The sequence below is a fragment of the Hemicordylus capensis genome, chromosome 5 (assembly GCF_027244095.1).
Source record: "Hemicordylus capensis ecotype Gifberg chromosome 5, rHemCap1.1.pri, whole genome shotgun sequence".
Taxonomy (NCBI): domain Eukaryota; kingdom Metazoa; phylum Chordata; class Lepidosauria; order Squamata; family Cordylidae; genus Hemicordylus; species Hemicordylus capensis.
Genome location: NC_069661.1, coordinates 238192123 through 238218709, shown reverse-complemented (window position 1 = coordinate 238218709; position 26587 = coordinate 238192123). Strand labels below are relative to the sequence as shown.

At 42.2% G+C, this 26587-nt stretch overlaps 1 protein-coding gene across 32 annotated transcripts in view; it reads right to left on the bottom strand.

The window, feature by feature from the left end:
• CACNA1C (calcium voltage-gated channel subunit alpha1 C) overlaps positions 1-26587 on the bottom strand; it is an 852604-nt gene that overhangs the window by 233527 nt on the left and 592490 nt on the right. For 31 of the 32 annotated variants that reach the window (XM_053254970.1, XM_053254974.1, XM_053254969.1 and 28 more), the window contains 2 exons: positions 22445-22548; positions 15922-16094 (listed from right to left, as the gene is read on the bottom strand). In XM_053254970.1, the coding sequence (XP_053110945.1) occupies positions 15922-16094; positions 22445-22548 (277 nt within the window). The remainder of the gene's footprint in view (positions 1-15921; positions 16095-22444; positions 22549-26587) is intronic. The other variant, XM_053255004.1, reaches the window with a different exon arrangement.

The following is a 26587-nucleotide window of genomic DNA, read 5'->3' as shown; positions in this document are numbered from 1 at the left end:
AATTCTTTATAGAGCATTCATAAAAGTGAAGCACTGATAGCATTACCTTGAATTAGGCCTTGTGTGGGCAGATGTTATGCAAGCTTCCCTCACACAGCTGTCAAAGTAAACTAATTTCTAACCTTAAATATGCCCTGCTATTCTCATCTTGGTTCTTCAAATATTTTAGTCACTAGGCCTATTTAACATGGACAAATTCTTAGAGCAGAAGAGGGGTATCTTTACATTTGAAGACCTGATTGAGGAAACCAGAATTATACTAGAAGCCTGCAGTTAAAGATTATCTTGGTTATTCTGAACAAATATATGCCTGTCTCATCTCTGCATGTGCACTTCACCTCTTTGTCCATTCTCTCTCCATTGTCTCCTCAGGCTTCTCCCTTTGTCCATCTTTTCTTCCCTTATTTTGTCTAGACCTTCCCCAACCCTCCTTCCTACCACCTCTTTTATATTTCTTTCCCTGGGCCCTTCTCCCAGGGTTGGCTCCAGAGCGTGGTAACTGGACATGTCTGAGCACTTGTTGGGTCCTTAACATAGGCAAAAGGCCTACCACCCTAGCAGCAGCACCATTCTTACTTTGCATGGAGCACCCAAGAAGGTAAGAGGCAGTGTGAGAGACTTCTCAGTTTGCACACCCCACTTCTTCCATAGTGGAGGGCCCACTGGGAGCACTTTGCAAGAGGGCCCCTAAAATTTGCTGGTTGGCCCCTAGAATGGGCCTTGGCCTTTTCCATCTCTATGAATTGTGCAGCTCACCAGTAGCCAGAATCCCTTCTGCCTGCTCTGCCCATTCTCTGTGGTATCAGGGTAGCTCAGCTACTCAAGGATAGAGGTTCCATTACCATGACTCTCTTAGTTATGCATTTGAGTACAGAACCTTTGATGAAACTCTCCGAAAAATTATGATTTAAGACTTCAGTTATACAGATGTATCATTGTGTATTTAGGAAGTGTATTTGCAAGTTTAGGTTGTGGAATTTAGGTTGTGTATTTGTCAGAATATTTAGGGTGGGCAATCCATTCTTAAGAACATAAGAAAAGCCCTGTTGGATCAGGCCCAAGGCCCATCTATGCCCAGCATCCTGTTTCACACAGTGGCCCACCAGATGCCGCTGGAAGCCTACAGGCAGGAGTTGAGGGCATTCCCCCTCTCTCCTGCTGTTACTCCTGCAACTGGTTTCAGAGGCATCTTGCCTCTGAGGCTGGAGGTGGCCTATAGCCCTGCAATTAGTAGCCATTGATAGACCTCTCCTCCATGAAGTTATCCAAACCCCTCTTAAAGCCATCCAGGTTGTTGGCTGTCACCACATCTTGTGGCAGAGAATTCCACAAGTTGATTATGCATTGTGTGAAGAAGTACTTCCGTTTGTTGGTCCTAAATTTCCTGGCAATCAATTTCATGGGATGACCCCTGGTTCTAGTGTTATGTGAGAGGTAGAAAAATTCTCTCTATCCACTTTCTCCACACCATGCATGATTTTATAGACCTCTATCATATTTCCCTGCAGTCATCTTTTTTCTAAACTACAAAGCCCCAGGTGTTGTAGTCTTGTCTCATAAGGAAGGTACTCTACGCCCCTCATCATTTTGGTTGCCCTCTTCTGTACCTTTTCTGGTTTTACAATGTCCTTCTTTAGATGTGGCGACCAGAATTGTACAAAGTACTCCAAGTGTGGCAGCACCATTGTTTTGTATGAGGACATTATAATATTAGTATTTTTATTTTCAATCCCCTTCCTAATGATCCCTAGCATGGAATTGGTCTTTTTCACAGCTGCTGCACATTGAGTTGGCACTTTCAATGAGCTGCCCACCACAAATCCAAGATCCCTCTACTGGTCAGTGACCGACAGCTCAGTTCCCATCAGTGTATACATGAAGTTGGGGTTTTACATCCCAATGTGCAACCTTTTACACTTGCCAATACTGAACCATATTTGCCATTTTGTTGCCCACTTCCCCAGTTTGGAGAGATCCTTTTGGAGCTCCTCACAATCTGTTTTGGATTTCACTATCCCTAAGAGTTTGGTGTCATCTGCAAATTTGGCCACCTCACCGCTTACCCCAACTTCTAGATCATTTATGAATAAATTAAAAAGCACCTGTCCGAGTACAGATCCCTAGGGGACCACACTTCTCTTACTTCCCTCCATTGTGAAAACTCTCCATTTATCCCTACCTTCTGTTTTCTGTCCTTCAACCAGTTACCAATTCATACATGTATTTGTCCCCATATCCCATGACTGCTAGGTTTTTTCAAGAGTCTTTGATGAGGAACTTTATCAAAAGCTTTTTGGAAGTCCAGGTATACTGGATCACCTTTATCCAAACAATTGTTGACTCTCTCAAAGAACTCCAAAAGGTTAGTGAGGCAACATTTACCTTTGCAGAAGCCATGCTGGTTCTCCCACAGCAAAGCCTGTTCTTCTATGTTCTTCACTGAAGTGGCAACACCAAAGGGGGCCACCCCTTTGGGGGAGCCACTTCAGGAGGCAACAAGGGCAAACGCCAGGTAGTATTTTTTGGCTCTTGTTTTTGGGTCCTGGGTTTTCAGATGTGTCTTGGTTTGTCTGGGGATGGGGAGACAGGGGGTATGTCCACTGACTGTGGGGTGGCTATTCTGTTGGTGGTGGGGAATAGAAGAAGTAAAGTTGGCAGGTCAGTGCATAATTACAGGGGAAGGGAAGTTAGAAATCTATTAGCTGTTTCCCCTTCCACCTTTCCTGCCAGCTCTTTGTCCTTGGTGAACAGTGCCAACCTCCCACAGACTCTCTCCTTGCTCCTCTGTCATGCCAGGTCTGTCCAGAATAAGTAGGAAAACATCCATGATCTGATTCTGGATGAAGGGACAGACCTGGTATGTATTAAAGAGACTTGGTTGGGGGACTTGGTTGGGGGAGGCCGGTGGCTCAGTCTGGTCCCAGCTTCTCCCTCCAGCGTACTCTGTTGATGAGCAGGTGCGGGGACGTGGGCAGGGAGGTGGAGTGGCTGTAGTCTATAAGAATAACCTTTCCCTGACTAGGATCCTCTGGAAGTGTCTGATCATACTGAATGTGTGTACCTAGGTTTGGGGACCAGGGATAAACTGGGACTTCTGTTGGTGTACCGATTGCCCCGCTGTCCAATGGAGTCCCTAATTGAGCTGGCGGACTTGGTCTTGGGCTTGGCGTTGGAGTCTCCCAGGCTTGTGGTGCTGGGGGACTTCAATGTTCTCGTTGGGACCAATTTGTCTGGGGCAGCTCAGGAGTTCATAGCGGCCATGACAACTATGGGCCTATCCCAAAGGGTCTCGGGACCGACGCACATTGCAGGTCACACGCTTGATCTGGTCTTTCACTCTAATCAGGGTGGTGTTATGTGGGTGGGGTTTCCTGTGATTTCCCCTTTGTCATGGACAGACCACCATTTGGTTAAGGTTGGACTCACAGTCACACCTCACTTTTGTAGGGGCAAGGGGCCCATTAGAATGGTCTGCCTGAGAAGGTTATTGGATCCAATAGGGTTCCAAGAAGCCTTGGAGGGATTAAATGTTGGCTGTGCTGGTGATCCTTTTGATGCCCTAGTGGAGAACTGGAACAGCAATCTCACCAGGGCAGTAGACATGATCGCACATAAGCATCCTCTCTGGCCCGCTTTAAAATTGGCCCCTTGGTATACGGAAGAACTACAGGGACTGAAGCGGCAAGGCAGATGACTGGAGCGCAAGTGGAGGAAGACTCGACTCGAACCCAACAGATTACAACATAGAGCATATTTGAAGATCTATGCTCTGGCAATACAGGCATCAAAGAAGCGATTCTTTTCAGCCCGTATTGCGTCTGCAAGTTCACGTCTGGCGGAGCTGTTCAGAGTTGTGAGAGGGCTAGTGAGTGCCCCTCCTCGCTCGAATCAGAATTTGGAACCATCTATTACCCACTGTGACTTGTTTAATGATTTTTGTGTGGATAAAATCGCTCGAATTCAGGCTGACGTGGATTTAGACCCCACAATTACTGCAGTGTCTGAATCAGAGGTGCCCAGCGACTCCTCTTATGGAGTTAGGCTGGATCAGTTTCAGTTTGTGACCCGTGAGAATGTAGACAAGCTGTTTGGAGCGATGCAGCCTACCACCTGTTCTCTTGACCCTTGCCCGACCTGGCTAATACTATCTGGCAGGGAGGTTGTTGTAGAAGGCCTAGTAGAGATCATAAATGATTCTCTGAGGGAGGACACGATGCCTTTTTGCCTTAAGGAGGCAATTATTAGACCACTTCTGAAGAAGCCTGCCTTGGATTCCTCAGAGTTGAGCAACTACAGGCCTGTCTCCAACCTTCTATTGCTGGGCAAGGTGGTCTCCCAACACCAGGCAGTCTTGGATGAAACTGATTATCTAGACCCATTTCAGACCGGCTTTCAGGTGGGCTATAGGGTGGAGACTGCCTTGGTCAGCCTGATAGATGATCTCCAATTGGGAGAGTGAGGGAGAATGAATCTGTTGGTCCTTTTGGACCTCTTGGTGGCTTTCAATACTATCGACCGTAGTATCCTTCTGGAGCGTCTGAGAGGATTAGGGGTGGGAGGCACTGCTTTGCAGTGGTTCCACTCTTACCCCTCAGGCAAATTCCAGATGGTGTCCCTCGGGGACTGTTGTTCTTCAAAAACTGAACTTCGGTATGGTGTCCCTCAGGGCTCCGTATTGTCTCAGATGTTGTTTAACATCTACATGAAACCACTGGGAGAAGTCATCAGGAGATTTGGTGCAGGGTGTTATCAGTATGCTGATGACACCCAAATCTATTTCTACATGTCAACATCATCAGGAGAAGGCATAACTACCCTAAATGCCTGCCTGGAGGCAGTGATGGGCTGGATGAGAGGTAACAGGCTGTGACTGAATCCAGATAAGACGGAGGTACTTATTGTGTGGGGTCGGAAATTGGGAGATGATTTAGATCTGCCTGTTCTGGATGGGATCACACTTCCCCAGAAGGAACAGGTACGCAGTCTGGGGGTGCTTCTGGACACAAACCTCTCCTTGGTGTCCCAGGTTGAGGCAGTGGCCAGAGGTGCCTTTTATCAGCTTTGGCTGATATGCCAGCTGTGTCCGTTCCTTTTGATAAATGACCTCAGAACAGTAGTACATCTGCTGGTCACCTCCAGACTTGACTACTGTAATATGCTCTTTGTGGGGCTGCCTTTGTACATAGTCCGGAAACTGCAGATAGTCCCGAATGCGGCAGCCAGGTTGGTCTCTGGGTCATCTTAGAGAGACCATATAATTCCTATCTTCAAAGATCTACACTGTTTGCCGATAAGTTTCTGGGCAAAGTACAAGGTTTTGGTTAGAACCTATAAAGCCCTAAACAGCTTGTGACCTGGGTATTTAAGAGAACATCTTCTTTGAAATGAACCACACCGCCCATTGAGATCATCTGGAGAGGTTCATCTGCAGTTGCCACCAGCTCATCTGGTGGCTACTCGGGGACAGGCCTTCTTCATTGCTTCCCCAAGGCTTTGGAACACATTTCCTGCTAACATAAGAGCCTCCCCATCTCTTACAACTTTAAAAAAGGCAGTCGAGATGCATTTGTTCACCCAGGCTTTTAATCAGATATTGTTTTAATTTTGTTTGAATAGTTTTAACATTTTAAATTTTAATTGTTGAAGTGTTTTAATCTTTTTATTGGTTGTTTTTATTGTTTTGTTGTAAACCGCCCAGAGAACTTTGGGTGGTATAAAAATGTGTTAAATAAGTAAATAAACAAATAAATGTGCTTAACAATTTTATCCGTGAGAATGCTTTCCATCAATTTGCCTGGAACAGACGTTAAGCGAACTGGCCTGTAATTTCCTGGATCGCCCCTGGATCCCTTTTTGAAAATCGGTATTACATTTGCTACTTTCCAGTCCTCTGGTACTGAGCCTGATTGTAGGGATAAGTTATATATTTTTGCAAAGAGGTTGGCACTTTCACACTGGAGTTCTTTAAGGACTCTTGGATGGATGCCGTCTGGCCCGGGCTATTTGGTAGTTTTTAATTTTTCCAGACAGTTTAGAACATCATCTCATGTTATTCTATTTAACTCAGTTCTTTAGCCTCCATCCTTGAAAAGCCTGGTTCAGGAACAGGTATATGCTCAGTATGCTTTGCCATGAAGACAGATGCAAAGAACACATGTAGAACTCATTCTTAACAAATGGATGGAACCCACCAGTGCCTCATGGGAGTTTTGTAAGTGAGATCATATCGGAATTAAAGGCTATGCATTTTTGAGCCCAAAATGCAGCAAGAGAATTGGAAGATGGCACTGGCAATTGCTGTGACTTGTTAGAATTAGAATATTATAATATCACTCCAGGTTTCTTATTAAACATTTTATCATTCTTAACATACCTAAACCTGACTCAAGCCAACAACTCTTTCACCTCCTCCTCCTCCTCCTCTTGCCCTCTCTGTAATGGCTATTTTTAGATCCACTGGTTGTTCTTATTTTGCATTCAGCTAGACTGAATTACATTCCCTTGGCAGTAACTAAGAGAAGAGAATGAAAGAGTGGAAAAGGCTTATAAAAAAATGGTTGTTGCTTTCTTTTTCAACTTTCACTCTGTTTCATGATCACAGTTTCCTTTGAAACAGAGAACGGGGTGGAGGAACAGGGAGTCAATGAAAACTATGGAACAATGAAGCAAAGTTACTGCTGCCCAAGAGAGGCAGCAGAGACATTAATTATGACACTAATTATAAACAAACTTGTTGATTCCCCCCCTCCCCTTCCTCTCCTCTCCCCTCTCTCTCTGATGGCTCAGGGAATAAGAGCCATTCACATATTGCAGAAGCAATAAAACTATCCAAAAGTGCAACGCTGGGGACTGCAGTGATGTTAACACATCAGTGACTGTTGTCTCTATCAGTCATCTCCAATTTCATCACCATGGCAGAACCTGATCAATGTAGGACAAACACAACTGATCACTTTTTGAAAAGAGAGGTGCTGGCAAGCAAGACCACCTGGAGGCCACAGCCCTCACCTGGAAACAGAGGCGCTCTTACCCCTGGACTTCGGGGCCTCCAAAGCCCTTGGGGCCCCCCAAATCCTCTTTAGTCTGTCCTGGGTGGTGTGGTTGCCCAGCAGAGCATGATGATGCTTAATTTGCAGAGTGGGAGCAGGGGGCTCCAAAGGCCTTTAGGTCCAGGCTCCAAAATTACCTAGGTGCACCTGTGCCTGGATGTCCAGCTCCTTAACCCCAGAAGTGCAGTTATTTTGTAGTGAGGGAAATGTTATTTGCACATGCCTTAAGACAATGTGAAAATGGACTCTTACAGCTCAGTCTTATGCATTTTTTGCTTAGGAGTCACCAAGAAGAGCCACAGACTCTCTAATCTGAGAAGTGTGTGCCTGAGAGGGAGGGAGAAAGAGGCATGATTAACTTGAAAGACTCCCTATCTCAAGAGCTAAGCAGGCTGCTCACTACTACTTCCATTGGACTCTCCTACCTCTGTAGGCCCACCATCTGGTGCCAACCATGGGATTTACTCTCCAGAAAGTGTATAGGATTGCAGTCTTGGATTTTAAGTAATGAGATGGTGCCAGGCAAATAATTACTTCTCTATGGCTATTCTGTGAAAGGTTTTAGCATATCACTCCTCCACTGTCTCTTCTCCACAACACCACATGCATGAAGTGAATTCCACCATCACAGAAACAGCAATTCCTGTGGTGCATCAGTGAGGCTTTCTTGCATAAATGCCTACAATTGTTAGAATGTGTAGCTAAACTTTCCTTAGTTACTAGATGATTATTTTACACCTCAGCAGAGAACGATAAAAGTAGACAGTGCTGCACTCGTTCTCTCTCTCTCTGGTTCAATTTTTGACAGATAATAAATCATTCCATGACATCGTCTTTTATTTTGTGGTATTTATGCTTGAGAGCAAAAGGGAACTGTGCTAGATGACACTGTTCTCCAGCTGCTAAATTGGTAAGTTAAGGAGATGAGCTGATAAACAATTTGGCTTCCTATGGTATTTTATTATTTCCACTCCAAATAATGTCACCATTGGGTTTGTGCCTTGCCATTTTGTTTTTTAATTCAGTGCCAAAGTGATAGAGCCGCAAAAGATCCTAACACCTTTTCCAACCATCTAGGTTTCTGGGATCTGAATACAATAGAAAAAATGCCATGGACCTGAGAAAATTTGGAAATCTCATCTCAAAAGAGAATCTGTCTTCTCCAGAGAAATCTGTAACACCTCTGACAGTACACTAAAGCAGCAAAAGAAGAATTCAGAAAATGGCCATGCTTAATGACTACATTATTGAACTGAAGTATTTTTAAAAATCAAAATAATACAATACAGATAAATATTATAGTTTAGCATGAATATTCTATTATTCTATTATTATTAAATATTCTAGTTTAGAACTACAAGGTTGTCTGCCATCCCACAAAATCTGAAAAGGTTGGTGTAGATGGCCACATCAAAAGGTTGATGTAGATGTAGAAGAAGTAGAGTTGTTCTTCTCCATAGTCATTCTTGCTGGAAAAAACATCTTAGCACAACTGGATCTGGGGCCCACATAACTCTGTTTAAGCGATCCAACCTCCACAGAGGGACAACTTGAGACAAAATTCAGGAGAGCAAGGCAAAGCAGGCCTGGCAAAGCAGGAAAAGCATATTGATGTTCAGACAATGACAATCTTTCAGTGAATGTGACCTCCAAAGTCAGTAAGTCCCTATTATAACATTCATGAAATTTGACATTGCTTTTGAATATGTTTATTTTTTAATTTGAAAAGTTGAATGATTTCCCCATCTTTTTCTTTCCATTAGACAACCCTGCTTCTTTTTCTAATCTCTCTCTTTTTCCAGACAAGCTCTTTATATGGCATTCTTATTGTGATTCAGATACAAATCCTGATATGCAGTCAAAACTCTTGGACTATCACATACTGGCTGACATCCAGACTAGCATTACACTTGTGCTTGACATCCAGACTAACACTGCTCCATTTTGATGATCTCCGTTTCCCTCTGAACTGAAATGCCCTGTGCCTCCCAAAATTATGTCCCTGAGGGTTGTACAAAGATAATATAAAATTGCCCATTTGTGAACATTGCCTCACAGAAGAGACCAGTGTCTGGATATCAGCCACTGTTTCATCAGCACAGTGCTAGTCTGGACATCAGCCACTATCTCAGCAACTTCTACATAGTTATACTGCAGATCATAATCCTTTGTTCTTCCAGATTAGCTACATAAGGATCTGACTAATTCTGTGCATCAGTCCTATTACAATGTTAGGTTTCTGACAATGTCCTGTAAGATAAGGTATTTCTTTTATATCCACCCCTGTTCTAAAGTGAAATAGGTTCTGGTGGAGTGGCAGGAGGTTGAGAAGGGATTTTAATCCCAAATGGTTTCCCTTGCCTTGCTATCTGTTGACTAACACCCCCTTTCATTTCTAAGAGTAAATATGGTTATTATTTTCAGAAAATGATCCAATGCTGAAAAAGATGGAACAAAACATTCATAAATCACTTGTCTAAGACAGTTTTCAAACAGAGCTATCATAGCACTATTAGATCAAATCCAGCCATGCATGAGAGCCATGCGGTAATGCAGTATCATTCATTGGTCCAAAATGTTTTCTTAATGTAGACAGTAGTGATTTAAGATATGATTTCTGTTTAACCATGTGCATTGGTTCCCATACTTTTACAACCCATTAAGCTATGGGTGGATTAATATAAGATTTCCCATATTTAACATGCTATTGATGCATCTACCAGTGAATTTAATCTGACCTCCTATAAGCTCAGGTATAAATTACCATTTATTTTACAAAATATAAAAGACACTTTTAAATAAGACGTTAAGTTCTTAGTTTTTGTGCATGTCCACCCAACATGCAGGAGTCTTGCTTTACTGTGATGGCAAAACTAATATATTTCTATTTTGTATATTTCTGATCACTTCAAGGAGTAAGGCTCTGTTAATTTGTCATTTACTAACAATTATCTCTTACACTGAATACGTCATTGATTTCAATGGGAGAGTTAGTAATGCAATTACAACTGAATCCTATAAATCCTGGAGACAAAGGAGCTATGATGGATGCGGCCATACTTCAGTGGAAGAGCACATGATTTGCAAATATTACAAGAAAAAGCCTGCTGGATCCAAGGTCCATCCAGTCTAGCATTCTGCCTCATGTAGCAGCCAGCCAGATGCTGATAATACTAATCATTATTTATTAATAATTAATAATTAACAACATGCACACCACTTTTTAACAGAAAACTTCTTGAAGCTGTTTACATAGGGGGAAATAGGAAGAAGATAGATCCATGCCCCCAAAGGGCTCACAGTCTAAAAAGAAACACAAGAGACACACCAGCAACAGCCACTGGAGGGATGCTGTGCTAGGATTGAGTAGGGGCCGTCACTCTTCGCAGTCTTGCACACAAACGGGTGGGCAGGCATGAGAGAAGGCTGGTTAAACACACCATCCCCCCAGACAAGCGACATCATGATTCTGGGAGCATGGACTGCACTCCCAGATGAGCACTGCTGTGTGGCTCAGTCAGTGTGCAACTCCGGAGGCTGGGGTGACGCATCCTCGCCTCTGGGAAGCCCACAGTGCACTGCACGACATGCGCAATGCATTGAGGGATTCCCCTAAGAGAAGGGTGACTCTAGGCACCTGTCTCTGTGGGCAGCTGGGCCGGAAGTAGCCCAAGCCCGCATGCAAGCGGCAAGCCTGGATTAAGGAAGCGCTCGCTTCCTTAACCTCAAGTAACAGCCGGGCTAAAAAGCCAGGCTAGGCTGCGCTTCCCCACCGGGATCGGGCCTGATCCCAATGATTCTCATGTTCAGCCTAACCCAGGCTGGGCGTCTCTAGCCTGGGTTAGGCTGTGCATGAGAACAGCCTCTTCCTCTGCCAAATACAAGAGAACCACTTCTTTGAAAGGTGCCTCTTGCCCATTTAATAGGAGAAATGCAGAAGATTCCAGGCTCAATCCCTACCATTTCCATGTAGAACTGGGAAAGACCCCGTCTGAAATCCTGGAGAGCTGCTGCCAGACAGCAGATGACATTCTGTGCAGCATTAGTGGGATGGTAGAGAGCAGCATGGCTGCAAAAATGCTGTCTCAGCCTAGAGTGCTGCTGAGCAAGCAAACATGTGCAGAGGGAGGGTGAGTAATTTTCACTGCTCCCTCCTCCCTCCAAAAGTACTTTTTGGCATCAGAAATATGCCCCCAAGCACCTCCAGATTGCTCCTCATAGCAATGTTATGGCTAAACACGGAAACAGTGTTTTTGCAGACATGCTGCTACTCTGCCACCCTGCTAACACTGAGCAGAAGCCAGTGTAGACAAAACAATGGTCTGACTCAGTGGTCTGACTGGTCAGTATAAAATCAATGGTCTGACTCAGTATAAGGCAGCTACCAATGAAATCCTACAGTTCAAATGCTCTTCTTTCTCTGATAATATTTTTTGTCTTTTATAAATTCAAGCAATTTCAAACTGGTAAATAGAAAGGGTTCTACCTTATCCAATGTATTACTGGCTTAATTACAGGTTATCACCACACTGTTGATATAAATGCCTTCATAACAATATAAATTATAATTATTCTCATAGATTGAAGTTTCCTAGATGTTTATCAAGGTTAAAGTATGCATATCTAATTACAGATATGAGTGGTGAGATAGCAGGAGCAAATGAACTGAATTATTGCTATTTCCCCCCCAATAATTCAGCAATGCATGTACAATAAAATAGTTATTTTAACAATATATCTGTCTCTTTGCACTTTTTAAATGAGTGAATCTAAGGGCACAACGAGGGTGCACTGCAAATGAAAAGAAGCCAGAGATGGTATGGTACGTGTATGGATAGCTTTGGAGTTGGGTTTAAAATGGGGAAATGGCATGAGGGAAAGGATCAAACTCATCCTTCCTCAGTGACAAAGCCCTAATCTGCTTTAATTTATTTTAAAAATGCAGGAGACCCCAATAACAGATCTTCCATATCATTTATAGCTTGACCCTAAATCAGTGGTTCTCAGACTTGGGACCCCAGATGTTGAAAAACAACTACCCAGGCCCAATGGTCTTAGAAGTTATTTAAATGTTCACTAAGCATATTCCAGTATAAAAAATAGTGCATTCAGCTAATTTCAGTGGCAGGATTGTTTATGGGAAATTTGGTATCTGTAGGTCATCAAGAAATATAACTTTATTTCGCACAAATCAACAAATTCATCAAAATATATAATAGATGTTCCTCCTCTTATTTATTTATTTATACATACATACATACATACATACATACATACATACCCCGCCCCTCCAGTGCACTACTGCTCAGGGCGGCTCATAACAATAAAAATAAGATATATATGCCTGATGCATCTGGAAAAATCTATAGCTGTTCCATTACAATGGCAAAAGTTCATCTTTCAATCAGGATGACCCAAGACATTAATAAGACCCTATTATATCATTTAGGAAATTTGATATTGCTTTTGAATACATGTTTTTAATTAGAAAGTTTAAAAAGATGCATATATCAGGATGTATTTAAATATGATAGATTAGATAGATAAAGTCTGAACTACCTGAAAGTCTCCCATCTCCCATCTTCTTCACCTGTTTTTTAAACTCTCTCTTCTTTTCATACAAGCTCCCTCACATGCCATTTCTATTGCGATTCAGATACAAACCCTGATATGCAGCCCAAACTCCTGTACTTGTCACCTCCTCACACACTGTCCCAGCCACTTCTGCATACCTGTGATGGAAGATACATAGACTTCCATTGGCTCTCCATCTCATGAAGACCTGACCTATTCTGGGCATCAGTCTCATTGCAGTGTTAGTTTGTGACAGCATTCTATAAGATATGTTTATTTCCTGTCTTCCCTTGCCCTGCAGTATTACTCAGGAATGAAATAATGGTTTTAGAAGGGGGGAGAAATGGAATTGTAAGGTTATGCCTGCAGCCAACTGTGGAATCACTCATGCCATGCTATCACTATCCCAGTAGGACAGTGTTCTTCATTAATTGCACAGCCTGGCCCGCTGATCCCAATGGTGCACACGAGCAGTCCTATCCAGATAGGGCTGCCCTACCCTAGGATGCATTTGAGGACACCACTGGGATGAAGGCTTAACTTACTCTCTGCCCCCAACAAGCTCTGGTGTCTAGGGTAGTTTAACTCTTTCTCCACAAGGTTTTATCCTCTGTGCACATTAACATTAACTGGGATGATTCAGTGGTGTTCTAAAAGAAGTTAATTGGAAAATTTATTTAGCATCTCAATATCAGAATTAGGGTGCTTTGAACTCCCCCCGCCCCGCCGGTGGGATAGAAATCTGATAAATAAATAATACATTATAATGCAACAAAATGCAACGAATGACATTACTGATGTGTAAATCTATTATTTGGGGAATGGTTTCAGAAATGCAAGTGCTTAATTGAAAAGATTGTTACCATCTTCCAATAGACATCACTGAGCCTATTACTTAGACAGGATTTCATTTCATTTGTCCATAGGCAGAATATAGTCCAGATGAAATCCTGAGCAGTATCTTACTAATTTGATTGGGGAAAAATAGGGCAAGCTTGTTCCTTTCTGAGACATACTCATTTGGTCTCTGATTAGGACAATAAAACTTATCTACTGAAATATTTATATTTTCCCCTTGTCAAAAGAAAACAGCTGATAACTATTTCAGTAATGAGTATTAAGAACAAAGGAACTGCCTGTTGATTGGTTTATAGTCTAAACAGTTCAAGACCTGGTATTTCAAGACCATTATAAGATGTTCTTATATCTCTAAGTGTTAACAAAGTAAAGAAGAGGTCAGTTTTAGAAAAGAAAAAGATTGTGACAGGAAAGATTCTCTGTAACCCACTCGATTTGCTGAAGCACTTTCAAATACCACTGCTCAGGGATGGGTGGATTTTTCCTGTTCTGTTCCATAAGTATTCCACAAATTGTTGGTGCCCAGTGTTCTGCTATGCCTATCTTCCAATCGTCCACAAATAAGTTATCTAATTAATTTTAGAACAGGTGTATGCAAAGTTTGCCCTTGCAACAGCTTTCTGTTTCTCTAATTCATCATATTTATATATCCTCCCGCTAAGTCACAAACATGAGCATAGGTAGGCAAGCAAGGTAGGTTTTCCCTTTTTTTGAGCATGCAATTCTGCACCAGCATTCAATGGAAGTTTCCATTTTATCAGACCTTTCAACTTTTTGACTTGCTACTGCTCATCTAGTTCCCCATTTAATGCCCACATTGACTCACTAGTACTCATCTAGTTCCTTAGGCTAAGCTTTCTCTGACTTGTCAGTGCTCTAGCTTCCCATTCTCCAACCTTGGCAACTTGCTAGTGCTCACCATGGATTTCCATCACCATTATCATGAACTAGCAAGCAGATTAGAATTTTAAAGAGAGAACTATGACTAATTAAGCAACTTCTCTGCCATTCAGAAGAGGCTCTCATATATATATTTGAGATATACACATAAGTGGTACCAAGAGGACTTCTAAGTAGCACTAATGTGTTACTAAGTTTGTTCAGTAGTATTTACAAATTCTGGAAATACAAGCTGTAAGGTTGAAAGCAATGGTTTGCTTTTGGTTGCCTTTCTGTGACCATGATAAGGTAAACTGGAACTGCTAACACCCAAGGGCAAGTCCAAAGGTAGGAAATGAGGAAGGATTACTACAAATGTCCCTAATACAAGCCAGAATCACTTCCCCAATGGAGGCAAGTGACATGGGCAGAAAAGTGGCAGCCATCACATGAAGCTCGGTTAATGGAGCCACCATCAGATTGTCAGCCCAGCCCTACCTCTGGTGTATTTCATAGGTGTATGAAAGAAACCATGGTTTCGAAAAGCAAGACACCCATACCAGAGCAGGGAGGCAAGCCAAGAATGCAAAAGGCTGCAAAGGGAAGAGTTTTTAAACCTGTTCTTGGACTCACTGGGCAATACCTTCTTGACTCTATGCTGGAGCTGGGGAATCTTGCCATTAGGCACTCCATATAACAGCAACTTGTAAGAAATGCTGGCACACTGAACGTTTATCAAACCAAAACAAACTTTAGATGAAGAAGTGTAATTTTTAGATTAGATTTGTAAACTCATTAATTTCTGAATTTCTGGTTGAGACAATCTGGTTAACTTCTACTATAGTGTGTACACAAAAGTCAGTTTAGAGTTCAAGGAGTAAATTGAATGTCAGTGTCTTGAGAAAGCCCCCTAAGTTTCAGCTTGATTCTGGAGCAGGCATTCACTCACAGAAGCCTTAACACTTTCCTACACCAGCAAAGCAATGCTTATGGAGGACACACACCTACTGTATTACTACAATAACAGAGCAATATTACAAATCATGATTTTTTTTTTATGACGCAGAAGCGTTACTCTCATATTGCAAACAGAAACATAATAGTGCATACTTATTTAAGATTGTGGTGTGAGAGCAATTATTGTATGCTTATTTGCTAAACATCAGATTTAGAATGATCCATGTATGGTAACATGTTTGTTGGTTTGCAACCTTTGCTTTCAACAGCAGAGTTGTGATTAAATACACCAGCATGAGACAGAAGCATATTTTAAAACATATCTGGCCAGTAGCTTTCTTACAAAAAGTACAGGTGACTTCTAAAATCAACATTAAATGTCAGGCAAATGTAAGATCTTCTGGAATCAATACAGATTACACTGTCATTTCTCTTCCCCTCCTCCTCAGCCTTTTCATGTAGTGAACACCGATAGTGTAGAATGGCAAATTATCTCTGCAAAGCTTTCTGTCTTCTAAATTCCTGAGCTTGTGTACATATATACAACCCATCTTACCATTCATTCCTGTAGAGGGTCAATAAAAAATAGAGGGAAGTTGCTTACTGTTTCGGGGCTTCTCCTCATCCATGCCTTCATCTTCATTTTCTGGGTCAATATCTTCTGCTTGAGTTATCCAGTCCAGATATCCCTTCAAGTCCTCTTCCAGTTGCTGTTTCTCCCGTAACTTTTGAAAGTCACCCCGAGCTTTTGCCTTCTCTCTTTCTTTAGAAAACTCCCTGGCAAAAGGGAGGGGAATAAAAGGATGAGAACAGGAGAGCAAAAAAGAAGAGAATTAGCTTGAATTGTACTAGAAATGTTAAGCTTCCAACTATGGTAATTCAGTTGCCCATCTTAATTGCAAGCAACATTAATACATGTGGTTCTTCTGTTTTAGATACATTGATATATCTTTAGACTGTAAATGTCTGTTCCCCATGCTGCATTTCAACCACATTTGAAACTCAAAAAAGAACAGAGAATATGATGGCTATTACTATTTATAGAATATATGAAATTGGCTAAAATTTGAGGGGCCTATTGTTTCCAATAGGTGTTTAACAAACTCAGCCTTTCACCTGTACTACAGGAACCTAAAGGCAGGCTTTTTTTCCTCAAGGCAAATACAGAAAGCTACTATATGCGCCAAAGCTTGGCTGTGTGTGCTTTTCTCATCTTGCCAGGTTTTTACTCCATCTTCTATTAGGAATCTGATTATGAAGACTTAAAGTGGAAGACTGGAAGTAGCGCCACTTAACCCTCAGGAGCAAAAGCAGCTCAGTAAATCAAGAGAGAGCTTTGCCATAAGGTAGATGGATATATCACAGATATGACAAAAGTAGAAAAAGCAAAATAGCTCCGGCATCAGAAGGCAGAAGCCACTGCTTTGTGGCATGGAAAGGTAAACAAAAAATAGTGAGAAATCCAGTCAAGAGCCACAATGCCTTTCTCTTTCTAAGCACTATACAAACATTAATGCTTATCTGAGGTTAACTTAATATTGTTAGCAATGTTCTGTGCATGGGGGTCCATACAGCAGAAAAATGGGCTTATAAGGGCACACTTGTCTGGTACCTATATACATTGTCTGATCATTTATGCTAGTGTTTTAATTTAATTTTTTAAAATCAGATTTGTTTTTATATTTTTTAGCTCAATATTTTAATGTGTCTTTTTTATAATCTTGTTTTTATATTTCACTGTGGGATTTTCTTAATGCAAGGTGGGGTATAAATTTAACAATAAATAAATAAATAAATTTTCAAAGCTGCTGTATACTTATTGTTCCTTGTGTATCAGTTAGAAAGAATGATTTAGTGACCCAAGTTGGAGGTGATGTAGGGTGCCCCAAGCAACAGAGGGAAGAGTCTTGATGAGCAGCCATTACCTCCAGTAGCAGAGCAGGGAGGAGGAAGCAGGAAGTTCCTTGCCTTCCAGTAGATCGGTTGCCTGCTTTGTCCCTTGTTAGTTCCTTTCCCTTCTGGGCTGGCTAGAAGGATGCTATAAGTTGTTTTTACTAGCCATGGACAGGGGCATAACAAGGCTGGAGTGGGCCCAGAGACAAAATTTTAAAATGGGCCCTCGCTGATACACACACACACACTTCACAATATATAGTCATGTGACTTGCCTCTGTGGGGGCCCTCAAGGCATGGGGACCCCCAGGCAGCCACCTCCCCTTGCCTAATAGTAGTTACGCCCCTGGCCATGGACTAGTAAATTTTTTCTTTTCTTTTCTTGGGGGGGGGCACTGCAGCCCCTCCTGCCTTTACTGACTGGTCACCACTGCTTGGGGGGGGCTATGATTATGTGACTGCCCAGGGCTTACAAAAACTTTAATTAGGCACTGCCCATGTAATATTCACATTGTGAGTCACTATACAAAATTTAAATGGTCTTTGGTCTAAATAGACCAAACAAACTGATAAAGGAAGTTTTATGCCTACCAGCAAAGGAGGGGCTTAATAGTAAATATGAAACTACACTGAGTCAGACCATTGGCCCATCTATCTCACTATTGTCTATTTTAACTGACAGTGGACCTCCATGGCCTTACGTTAGGGTCTTTTGCTACTTGGAGTTGCCAGAGATGGAACCTGGGACCCAGCAAGATTTCTATTACTGAGCGACCACAAAGAACACATTTTGTGGGAAGCCATGATTGAAAATTTCCATGCCAATTTAGACTCCAGGATTTTGGCAGTTCCAGAAGACGTGTCTTGGCAAACATCTGGTCTGATTGTGATGGATTCTTTTTAGTTAGTGCAGCCTGAGGAAATGGACAAGATCCTAGGCAGTGTGCAGGCAACATCATGAACTATGGACTCTTGCTCTTCATGTAATATCTTCTTAGTAAAATCTGGTAGGTGGTTGCAGCCAATTATTAATGCTCCATTAAAGGAGGGCAAGATGCCATCGAGCCTCAAGCAGGCAATGGTAAGACTACTATTAAAAAAGCCCTCCCTTGACTCCACCAACTTAGATAACTATCGGTGTGTTTCAAACCTTCCCTTTTATAGCAAGGTGGTAGAGTGTGTGGTGTCTGTGCAGCTGCAAAGGGTCTTAGATGATGTCATTCAATACCATCAACCATGGTATCCTTCTGGACCACCTCTCAGGTATAGGGATAAAGCATGGTGTGTTGGAGTGGTTCCAGTCTTTTCTTGAGGGGAGGTTCCAGAAAGTGCTGGGGGACTTCTGCTTGATTCCTTGGCCTTTGGCCTATTGGATCCGGCAAGACTTGGAATAGTGCCCTATGCTTTTTAACACCTATATGAAACTATTGGGAGAGGTCATCAGGGGTTTTGACTGAAGTGTCATCAATACGCAGATTACACCCAGCTCTACCTTTTCCTGACATCAGATTCTAGGGAAACAGTGGATGTACTGAACTGGGGGCTTGAGGCAGCGATGGACTGGATGGGATCTAGTAAACTGAGGCTAAATCCGGACAAGATAGAGGTATTGTTGGTCAGTAGGAAAGCCAATCAGGATAGTGTGATTCAACCAGCTCTAGATAGGGTTGTACTCCCATTGAAAGAGCAAGTGCACAGCTTGGGGGTCTTGCTGGACCCAGCTCTGCTTTTGGATGCTCAGGTAGAGGTGGTGGTCAGGGGTGCCTTTGCACAGCTTCAGCTAGTGCGCCAGCTGCGGCCCTTTCTCAAGAAGGCAGATCTGGCCATGGTTACCCATGCCGTAGCCACATTGTGGCTGGATTATTGCAATGCACTTTATGTGGGGCTGCCCTTGAAAAATATTTGGAAACTTCAGTTGGTGCAGAATGCAGCTACCAGGGTTCCCTCTGGGACTGCGCGCTTGGAACATAGTACACCTATTTTGAAAGAGCTGCACTGGCTGCCAATCTGTTTCAAGATCTAATTCAAGGTGCTGGTTATTACCTTCAAAGCCCTTATTAGTTTGGGTTTTGGATACCTGAAGGACTGCCTGCTCCTAAGAGATAGGGTGATTCAACCAGCTCACGGAGCCAACAAGATCATCAGAGGGGCCTTTGCTCCATGTGCTGACATTGAGGGAGGCTAAACTGTTGTGCATGAGGAGCAGGGCCTTCTCTGTTGTTGCTCCCAGGCTCTGGAACGTTGTCCCAGTGAATGTCTGCTCTTTGACATCTGTGGCTACTTTAAAAAAACAACTAAAGACCTTTTTATTTGCTCAGGCTTTATCCCTTAGGGGCTGCCGGATCTCTCAGCTTTCCTGCTTCTGTTTGGGGGTTTTTTTGGGGGGGGGGTAATGGTTTTTATTGTTTAATGGTTAATGTTATATGGAGTTTTACTGTACAGTATTTTAACTTTTGTAAACCGCCTTGGGATGCTTTATAACAGGCAGTATAGAAATTGAACAATCAATCAATCAATCAATCAATCAATAATTATATATCCAGCACAGTAAGACACTTGCTAGAACTTCACACATTACATCAGTATACATAGGGTTTGTCTTACACTAGTGTACACTCTTGCAGGGAAAACATCATGTGTGAAGTGATCCTAAAATAATTATATTCAAGCCTTACAATATTTGTATTTTTGAAAACCCTGTTATCATTCTAAAGGTGATGCAGTAAAGCATACATTACAGAACATCTGAAAACCTGATGACAGGGGCTTAGTATCTCAGGGAATAGTTGATGAAATTCTAGACATTTTGCATCTATGCTGCTAACCTGAATCTGGTCAAAGCCAATATGTGACCAAGAGTAATCTCCAAATGATTCCCTTTTAGCATCATTTTCTGAAATGATTGTAATTTCCATTCAACTCCACACCACATCACAATGGTCACCTGTTATTGCTGTTTGTTTGCCCTCATACCAAGAAAGCAAATGATCTATAGATCTGTTGACTGAAACACTTTGAGCAATTTCCTCAAAATGAACCTGAAATCTGCTGACAAGTTTGTAAGAAATTTGTATACAGCTGATGCCCAACCTGAACCTTTCCAGTTGATAAAGAATATCTATATATTTATTTCTCCTAGGCGTACTCATCACTAATCCCATGCGTGGCAGCTCTCGCGAAAGTTTGCGAACAGCTGCCCATTAGTGACAGGGATGGGAGAAAATAGGGATGCTGGCCCCAATGGGCGGCCGGCTGCCAGGAGCAGGAGGTGGTTAGGCCGGCCCAGCTGCTGGGAATTGGCTGGTGGGTGGGTGGGAGGAGGTGGTGGGCTGGTTTTCCGGCTGGCCTGCCAGCCAGAAACTGCGGGGGGGGGGGGCGGGAAGCGGGGTGCTCCTGTCAGCAGCCGGCATGAACAAGTGGCAGTGGCTGGCCTGGTCTGGCTGCCGAGAGCAGCAGGCAGAAGTGGGCCGGAGGCGGTGGTGGGCCGGCTTTCTGGTTGGCCGACCTGCCAGCCAGAAGCCACGGGTGGGTGGGAAGAAGTGGCGGGGGTGGGGGAGAAGCGAGCTGGCTGGGCCAGTGGAGACGCAGGTCCTCTGTACCTGGCCCAGCTAGTAACATTTAAAACTAAAAGGCTTTCCTCTTTGTCCAGTAATGTATGTTTTTGCCCCTAACTTTTCAAGGATGATCAGAGGTCACAGGAAAATTCCCTCCTTTCCATAGTTAAAGTAAGCTTCATTTGGGAAGCTCTCTGCTGAGAGAACTGCCATTCTATCTGTGTATTACTAATTGCACATATTTTTCCATTGCTTTTAAGTTTGTTACTATTTTTTCAAATCATGATGTCACAGACATAAGCAGGAACTGTCATTTGTCTGTAACCAATGTTTCATTAAATGGCTGTGAAACTTGTTCACCAATTTGCATTAACAAGATGATATCTGAAAGCTAATGGTCTACAGGCAACACTTACATGGTTTAATCTGAACAAATATTACTCAGCAATCTTAGAATTCAAATGTTAATGTTTCCCAGTTCTCTGTAGCACTCGGGTACTTGGCTCAGGTTTACCAATTTCTCTGTGACATCAGAGCAGCTAAGCCAATTACAATCAAAGCAATTAGATTTTTTTTTTAATCTGCCAACTCCTCTATAATCTAAAATAAACCACTCACTGTTAGGTGATACTCATAAGATCATGAGCTCCATTCATGTTAATACTATATTAGTTCCTTCCACCCAGGGTTATGGAACTCATAAGAGGCACAATTTCAATTCCTAATGTAAAGTATACTTCAGAGGAAAATATCTTTTTAGGGCTAGCATTGCTAGTTTTTGATAGAGACATTACATCATTTTATATATAGGCTGTTTAATGCTATTATGTCACACCTTCATTTTAAGCTTCCTAAAACTGTCCCTTTATGGGGTAAAGCCAAATCCCACTGGGCAGCATCTAGGTGATGATAGTCACAACTACATTCCACTGAAATTAAAGGTACTTAAGTTAATCTTAACTAATGTTGTCTCATCTATTTCAATGGTGTTTAATCATGACTAGTCTGTATGCTGCCCACTGATATTAGCAGGTATGTGTATGGGGCCTTGTGGCAGCATTAGAAATTTGTTGGATCAGAGCCCCACATACTCACAATCCAAGAAAAAGAATGGAAACATGAGTTCAAAAGTCCATGTAAACAGGAAACAACAATAATTAAAAACATTACTTTCCTGGTACTGCTTACCCGCTAAGAACACCAAGAACCAAGTTAAGTACAAAAAATGACCCTATGATGATTAGTGTAACAAAATAGATCCAGGGCAGGTCCTTTCCTATGGCATCATTGACCTGGAAAAGTGGAATGATAATTAGTGAGAAAGGCTCCATTCCTGAGCATGGCAAGGCTCCAGTTGAAGGGAACTTGAGTCACCAGTGCAAAATTTGTTGTTTAATTCAAATCAACTAAGAAGCAAATGCTCTCTTTTCTTGTATGGAAGTTGCTAAGCATTTTAGTTGGCTCAGCAAATGAATTTCCTCTTCAAAATACTATTATATATACTATCATATGCTGTCAGGCATATTGTTGATTGAGAACTAATATAGCATCATAATGCACATAAAGCCTTCATTTTTTGTGTGGCAACTAAAGGATTTTGGTGATGTGGAAGAACCCTGTTCCTGGAGTCTTGCCCTGCAGCATGAGGGGAAGAAAAAAACACCAAAACCAGCAGCTTACCCGCTCAATACACCAAGAACCAGATTAAGAACGAAAAAGGATCCAAAGATGACCAGACTGACAAAGTACACCCAGGGTAACTCATAGCCCATAGCGTCCTGCATCTGGAAAGATGGAGGATAGTTAGAAGACAGAGATAGAAAGCAGAATTGATTGGGTAAAGAAGACAGGAAGGTTTGCAAGTAAGGCCTGTGATGGACTCAGATAGCTTCCGTTTTATCTACTTTTAGCTGTTTTGATGGGTACATGGTTTAATATGAAAACAGAGAGGCTAGGTTCAGACATAACGCAAAACCATGGTTTATTTAACTAAATTATGATTTTGCATTATGTCTGCACCTGTGTCTGCCCACAAACCATGGTTTGTTTGGGGACAAAAAACCCAAATGTGAAACTATGGTTGGAACTTGGTTTTCAAACCACAGGTTGTGCCAACTGTGATGTCACATCAGGTTAGATCAGATGTCACATGGAGTCAAGATTAAACCTTTATTTTGTAAACTGTTTCTAGGCCTCAGGAGCACATGGTCCCCCTCACCCAACCACATAAAAGTTGGAAATTTTTTCCTTCCAATTGTGGTTAGAAACAAGTCAGGATCAATCATCTGAACCAATTGATCCTGGCTAACTCTAAACAAAACGCTTGAAGTAAATTGCCATCTGAATCCAGCTTCAAATAGGTCCAGATCATGGTTACAAGCACTTTAGTTAGAACAAGACAGGATCAATTACTTCTGACATTATGACTGAACCTGGCTAGTTTCTAACCACAATCAAAAGTATTGTGATTAGAATTCTTCCAACTTGCATGTGAGCAGGAGTGGGGGAGCACATGTCCCAAGGCTAAGAGATAGGACACAAAGGAGCCAAGGTGTAATCTTGGATCCATATGACATCTGAACCATCATGTCTGAATTGACAAACAAAATAAGCTTTTGATCATTTAAAGAAAACTATATGGTTGCTGATGACTGGCGTATTCTTCTGTATTTAGTGGGGCTATCTGCTTTTATAATGCAACAAATAAGGAAAAAATAATTTCAGGATGAAGAAATCTTCATTATAATTAGAGGAACAAGGGGATTCTTTGCATTTATGTTTAATTTTTCAAAACATATATATATTTCAAAACATACAGCAAATGATATGGAGGGGTGGTATTTGGGTTTTTTTGCTTACTACTCTATACATTTGTTGTGTGCTGAATACCAAAAATAAACTGCCTCAGGTGCTCTTAAGAATGGAAAGGTGGGATTTAAACTTCCACAATAAGTAAACAAGCTAAATAAAACATCACTGTTGCATGGAGCCAGTTTAATTTTGTTCATCTGAGAATTTTAGCATATGACAATAAAGTGCTATGTTTATTATAACAGGTACAAAATACCTATTATAAGAATTAAGGTAATGTAATGTACAGTTTTGTTTTTGTGTTACAATAGTTACTATCTGCAATTTTTACAATATACTCCATATCAATATTTTAGTTACTATCTGTACGTCTTTACTACGTTTCCTTCTGCATTGGGATAATCATGATAACATGTACATTTAACATGTTTCTCTCTTGTCCCAAGGCTGCTCCTCAGGTCATTTTGGAATATTATCCAAGAAGTCACATATAATCTACCTCTTAAGTTTTATTTAGAAGAGTCTTCCACACCAAGTCCAGCATTACTATGAAAGAAAATGAAGCAATTGCTTCAGGCAGCAGTTTTTCTTGTTTCCAACCACTCTGTCATTTAAAAAACGACAACGAGCAGGGGAAGGACCATTGTTTTGACATTTCATTTTAATTGCAAATAGTCTAAAGTTGGTACTATTTAACAGAGCATTATGGCAACTGAAGTCCAACTGACCCATGCAGCCACTGAACAGATCAATCATTCAAGTTCAGACTCCTATAAGATTTAATGGCAGCTGATCTAAAGCAAATCTGTCAGTCAAGGCTGTTAGGAACAGTGAATACCGACACCCTGTGGAAGTATCTCTGCTGTGTAGTGTCACTTCAGTAGCAAAAAAAAATAAGGAGGGGAAGATTATCAATGATCGGATGACTGAATGTAGGGCATTTCTATAGCTTTTCTACTATACGTTACCAAAAAAAGGTACCATAAGGACATCCTTGTTGAGTAAAGCCAGTAATACTTGCATCCTCTTTCTGGCATTAACCCCCGCTACGTATCACAGAATACATTTAAACAGGACTTTAAAAAGACAACAAAATTGATTGCAGGGAGGCTAATCCTATACCAGTATTAGCCATGTTCTGTGGTCATTTCGCACTACCTAGTTCTCATACAAAAGACCAGCTGCTCCAAGAAGGGGAATTAGGTTTTCTTAAAGCCGACTGTGTGTGACTGCAGTGCCCTATAATATTCTAATGTTTATGGATAGTGCCTAAATCCTTCCTCCCACAGGCCTGCTCAACTTCGGCCCTCCTGCAGATGTTGGCCTACAACTCCCATAATCCCTGGTTATTGGACACTGTGGCTGGGGATTGTGGGAGTTGAAGTCCAAAAACAGCTGGGGGGGGGCTAAGTTGAGCAGCCTGTGCAGCAATAGCTCTTCCTGTCCCAGTAGCACAATTGAAGGCATCTCCATTGTAGTTTCTCCTGTTCCAAGGAGCGGACAGGGTCATAGTTCAGTGGTAGAGAAACTGCTTGCATGCAGAAAATTTCAGGTCCAATCCCTCACATCTCCAGCTAGGGCTGAGAAAGGCTTCTGGAAAACAGGAGAAACCCTCAAACCCTGGAGAACAGCTGCCAGTCCTGAGCCTGATGGACCAAGGGTCTGACTCAGTATAATGCAGCTTCTTCTGAAGCCCCCTCCCCTTTTTTCTCCCAAGAGGGCATGTGTACACCCCAGCACTTCAATACAGTGAAAGAAACTGACCAAAAAAGAAACTGACATGCCCACTTAGGGGTGTGCAATTCAGATTTTTGGTGGTTTGATTTGGATCCGAATTGAAACACCCCCGATTTGTTTTTGGGTCCAAAACTGACCCACCCGAATCACCCCAGATTCAATTTGGATCCAAATTAATCTGAATCCAAATCAATTTGGATTAAAAAAATGGGTCCCAGGGCCAAAAGAGTCAAGTGGGGTGGTAGTGCCTAATGGGTGGAGGCTACCATCCAAATTGCAGACAAAGGACTGATTTTTGGTGAATTTTTGAAGTTTTAGATCTTTGGGGCAGATAAGGGGCATAAAGTGGGATCTAGGGCAGAAGAGTGGGGTGGGGTGGTAGTGCCTAATGCGTCGAGGCTACAACCCAAATTGCAGAGGGATTGGGCAAAGGACTGATTTTTGGTGAATTGTTGAAGTTCTGAGTGTAGATTCTCTGGTAGCAAATGAGATTTTCAACACAAACCATGAATCCACTCTCATTTGCTATCAGAGAATCCACACTCAGAACATCTCAGAAACAACAGAACCCTGTACCACATGGGTTTCCCATGGGGCTGGCTGGACCCTCTGTTCACTTCACCACCTCTCACTCTGGGCCATCCCAGCGCCCCCCAATTGCAGTTATGGGGCTGTTGAAACTTACATGATTCCCTATGGAGAAAAACCTTAAAGATGTGTGAACTTCAACAAATCACCAAAAATCAGCACTCTGCCCAAATCCTTTGAAAAAATTCTGGTAGCTTCCTTGCCCCCCTTGGGCACTACCACCAGCCCCACACCACTCTAGGCCACCCCTTCCCTCCCAACATGAGCGATACACCTCCATTATACCTTATGGGGAAAAACCTTAAGAATGCGTAAACCTAAACAATTCAACAAAAACCAGCCCTTTGCCCAATCCCCCTGCAATTTGGGTGGTAGCCTCCACACATTAGGCACTACCACCCCACCCCACTCTTCTGCCCCAGATCCCACTTTATGCCCCAAATCTGCCCCAAAGACACAAAAACTTCAACAATTCACCAAAAACCAGCCCTTTGCCCAATTCCTCTTCAATTTGGGTGGTAGCCTCTACCCATTAGGCACTTAACTTAAACTGAATAGTACCCAACTGCCTTGTGGGTGGGAGTGGGTGTAGTTGGCACATGGCAGTTAACAGTTGGCTCTGTTGAAAAGATAGTCAAAATGAATAGAAGAAATGAAGGTATGTAATGAATCCTCATAAGGATTCAT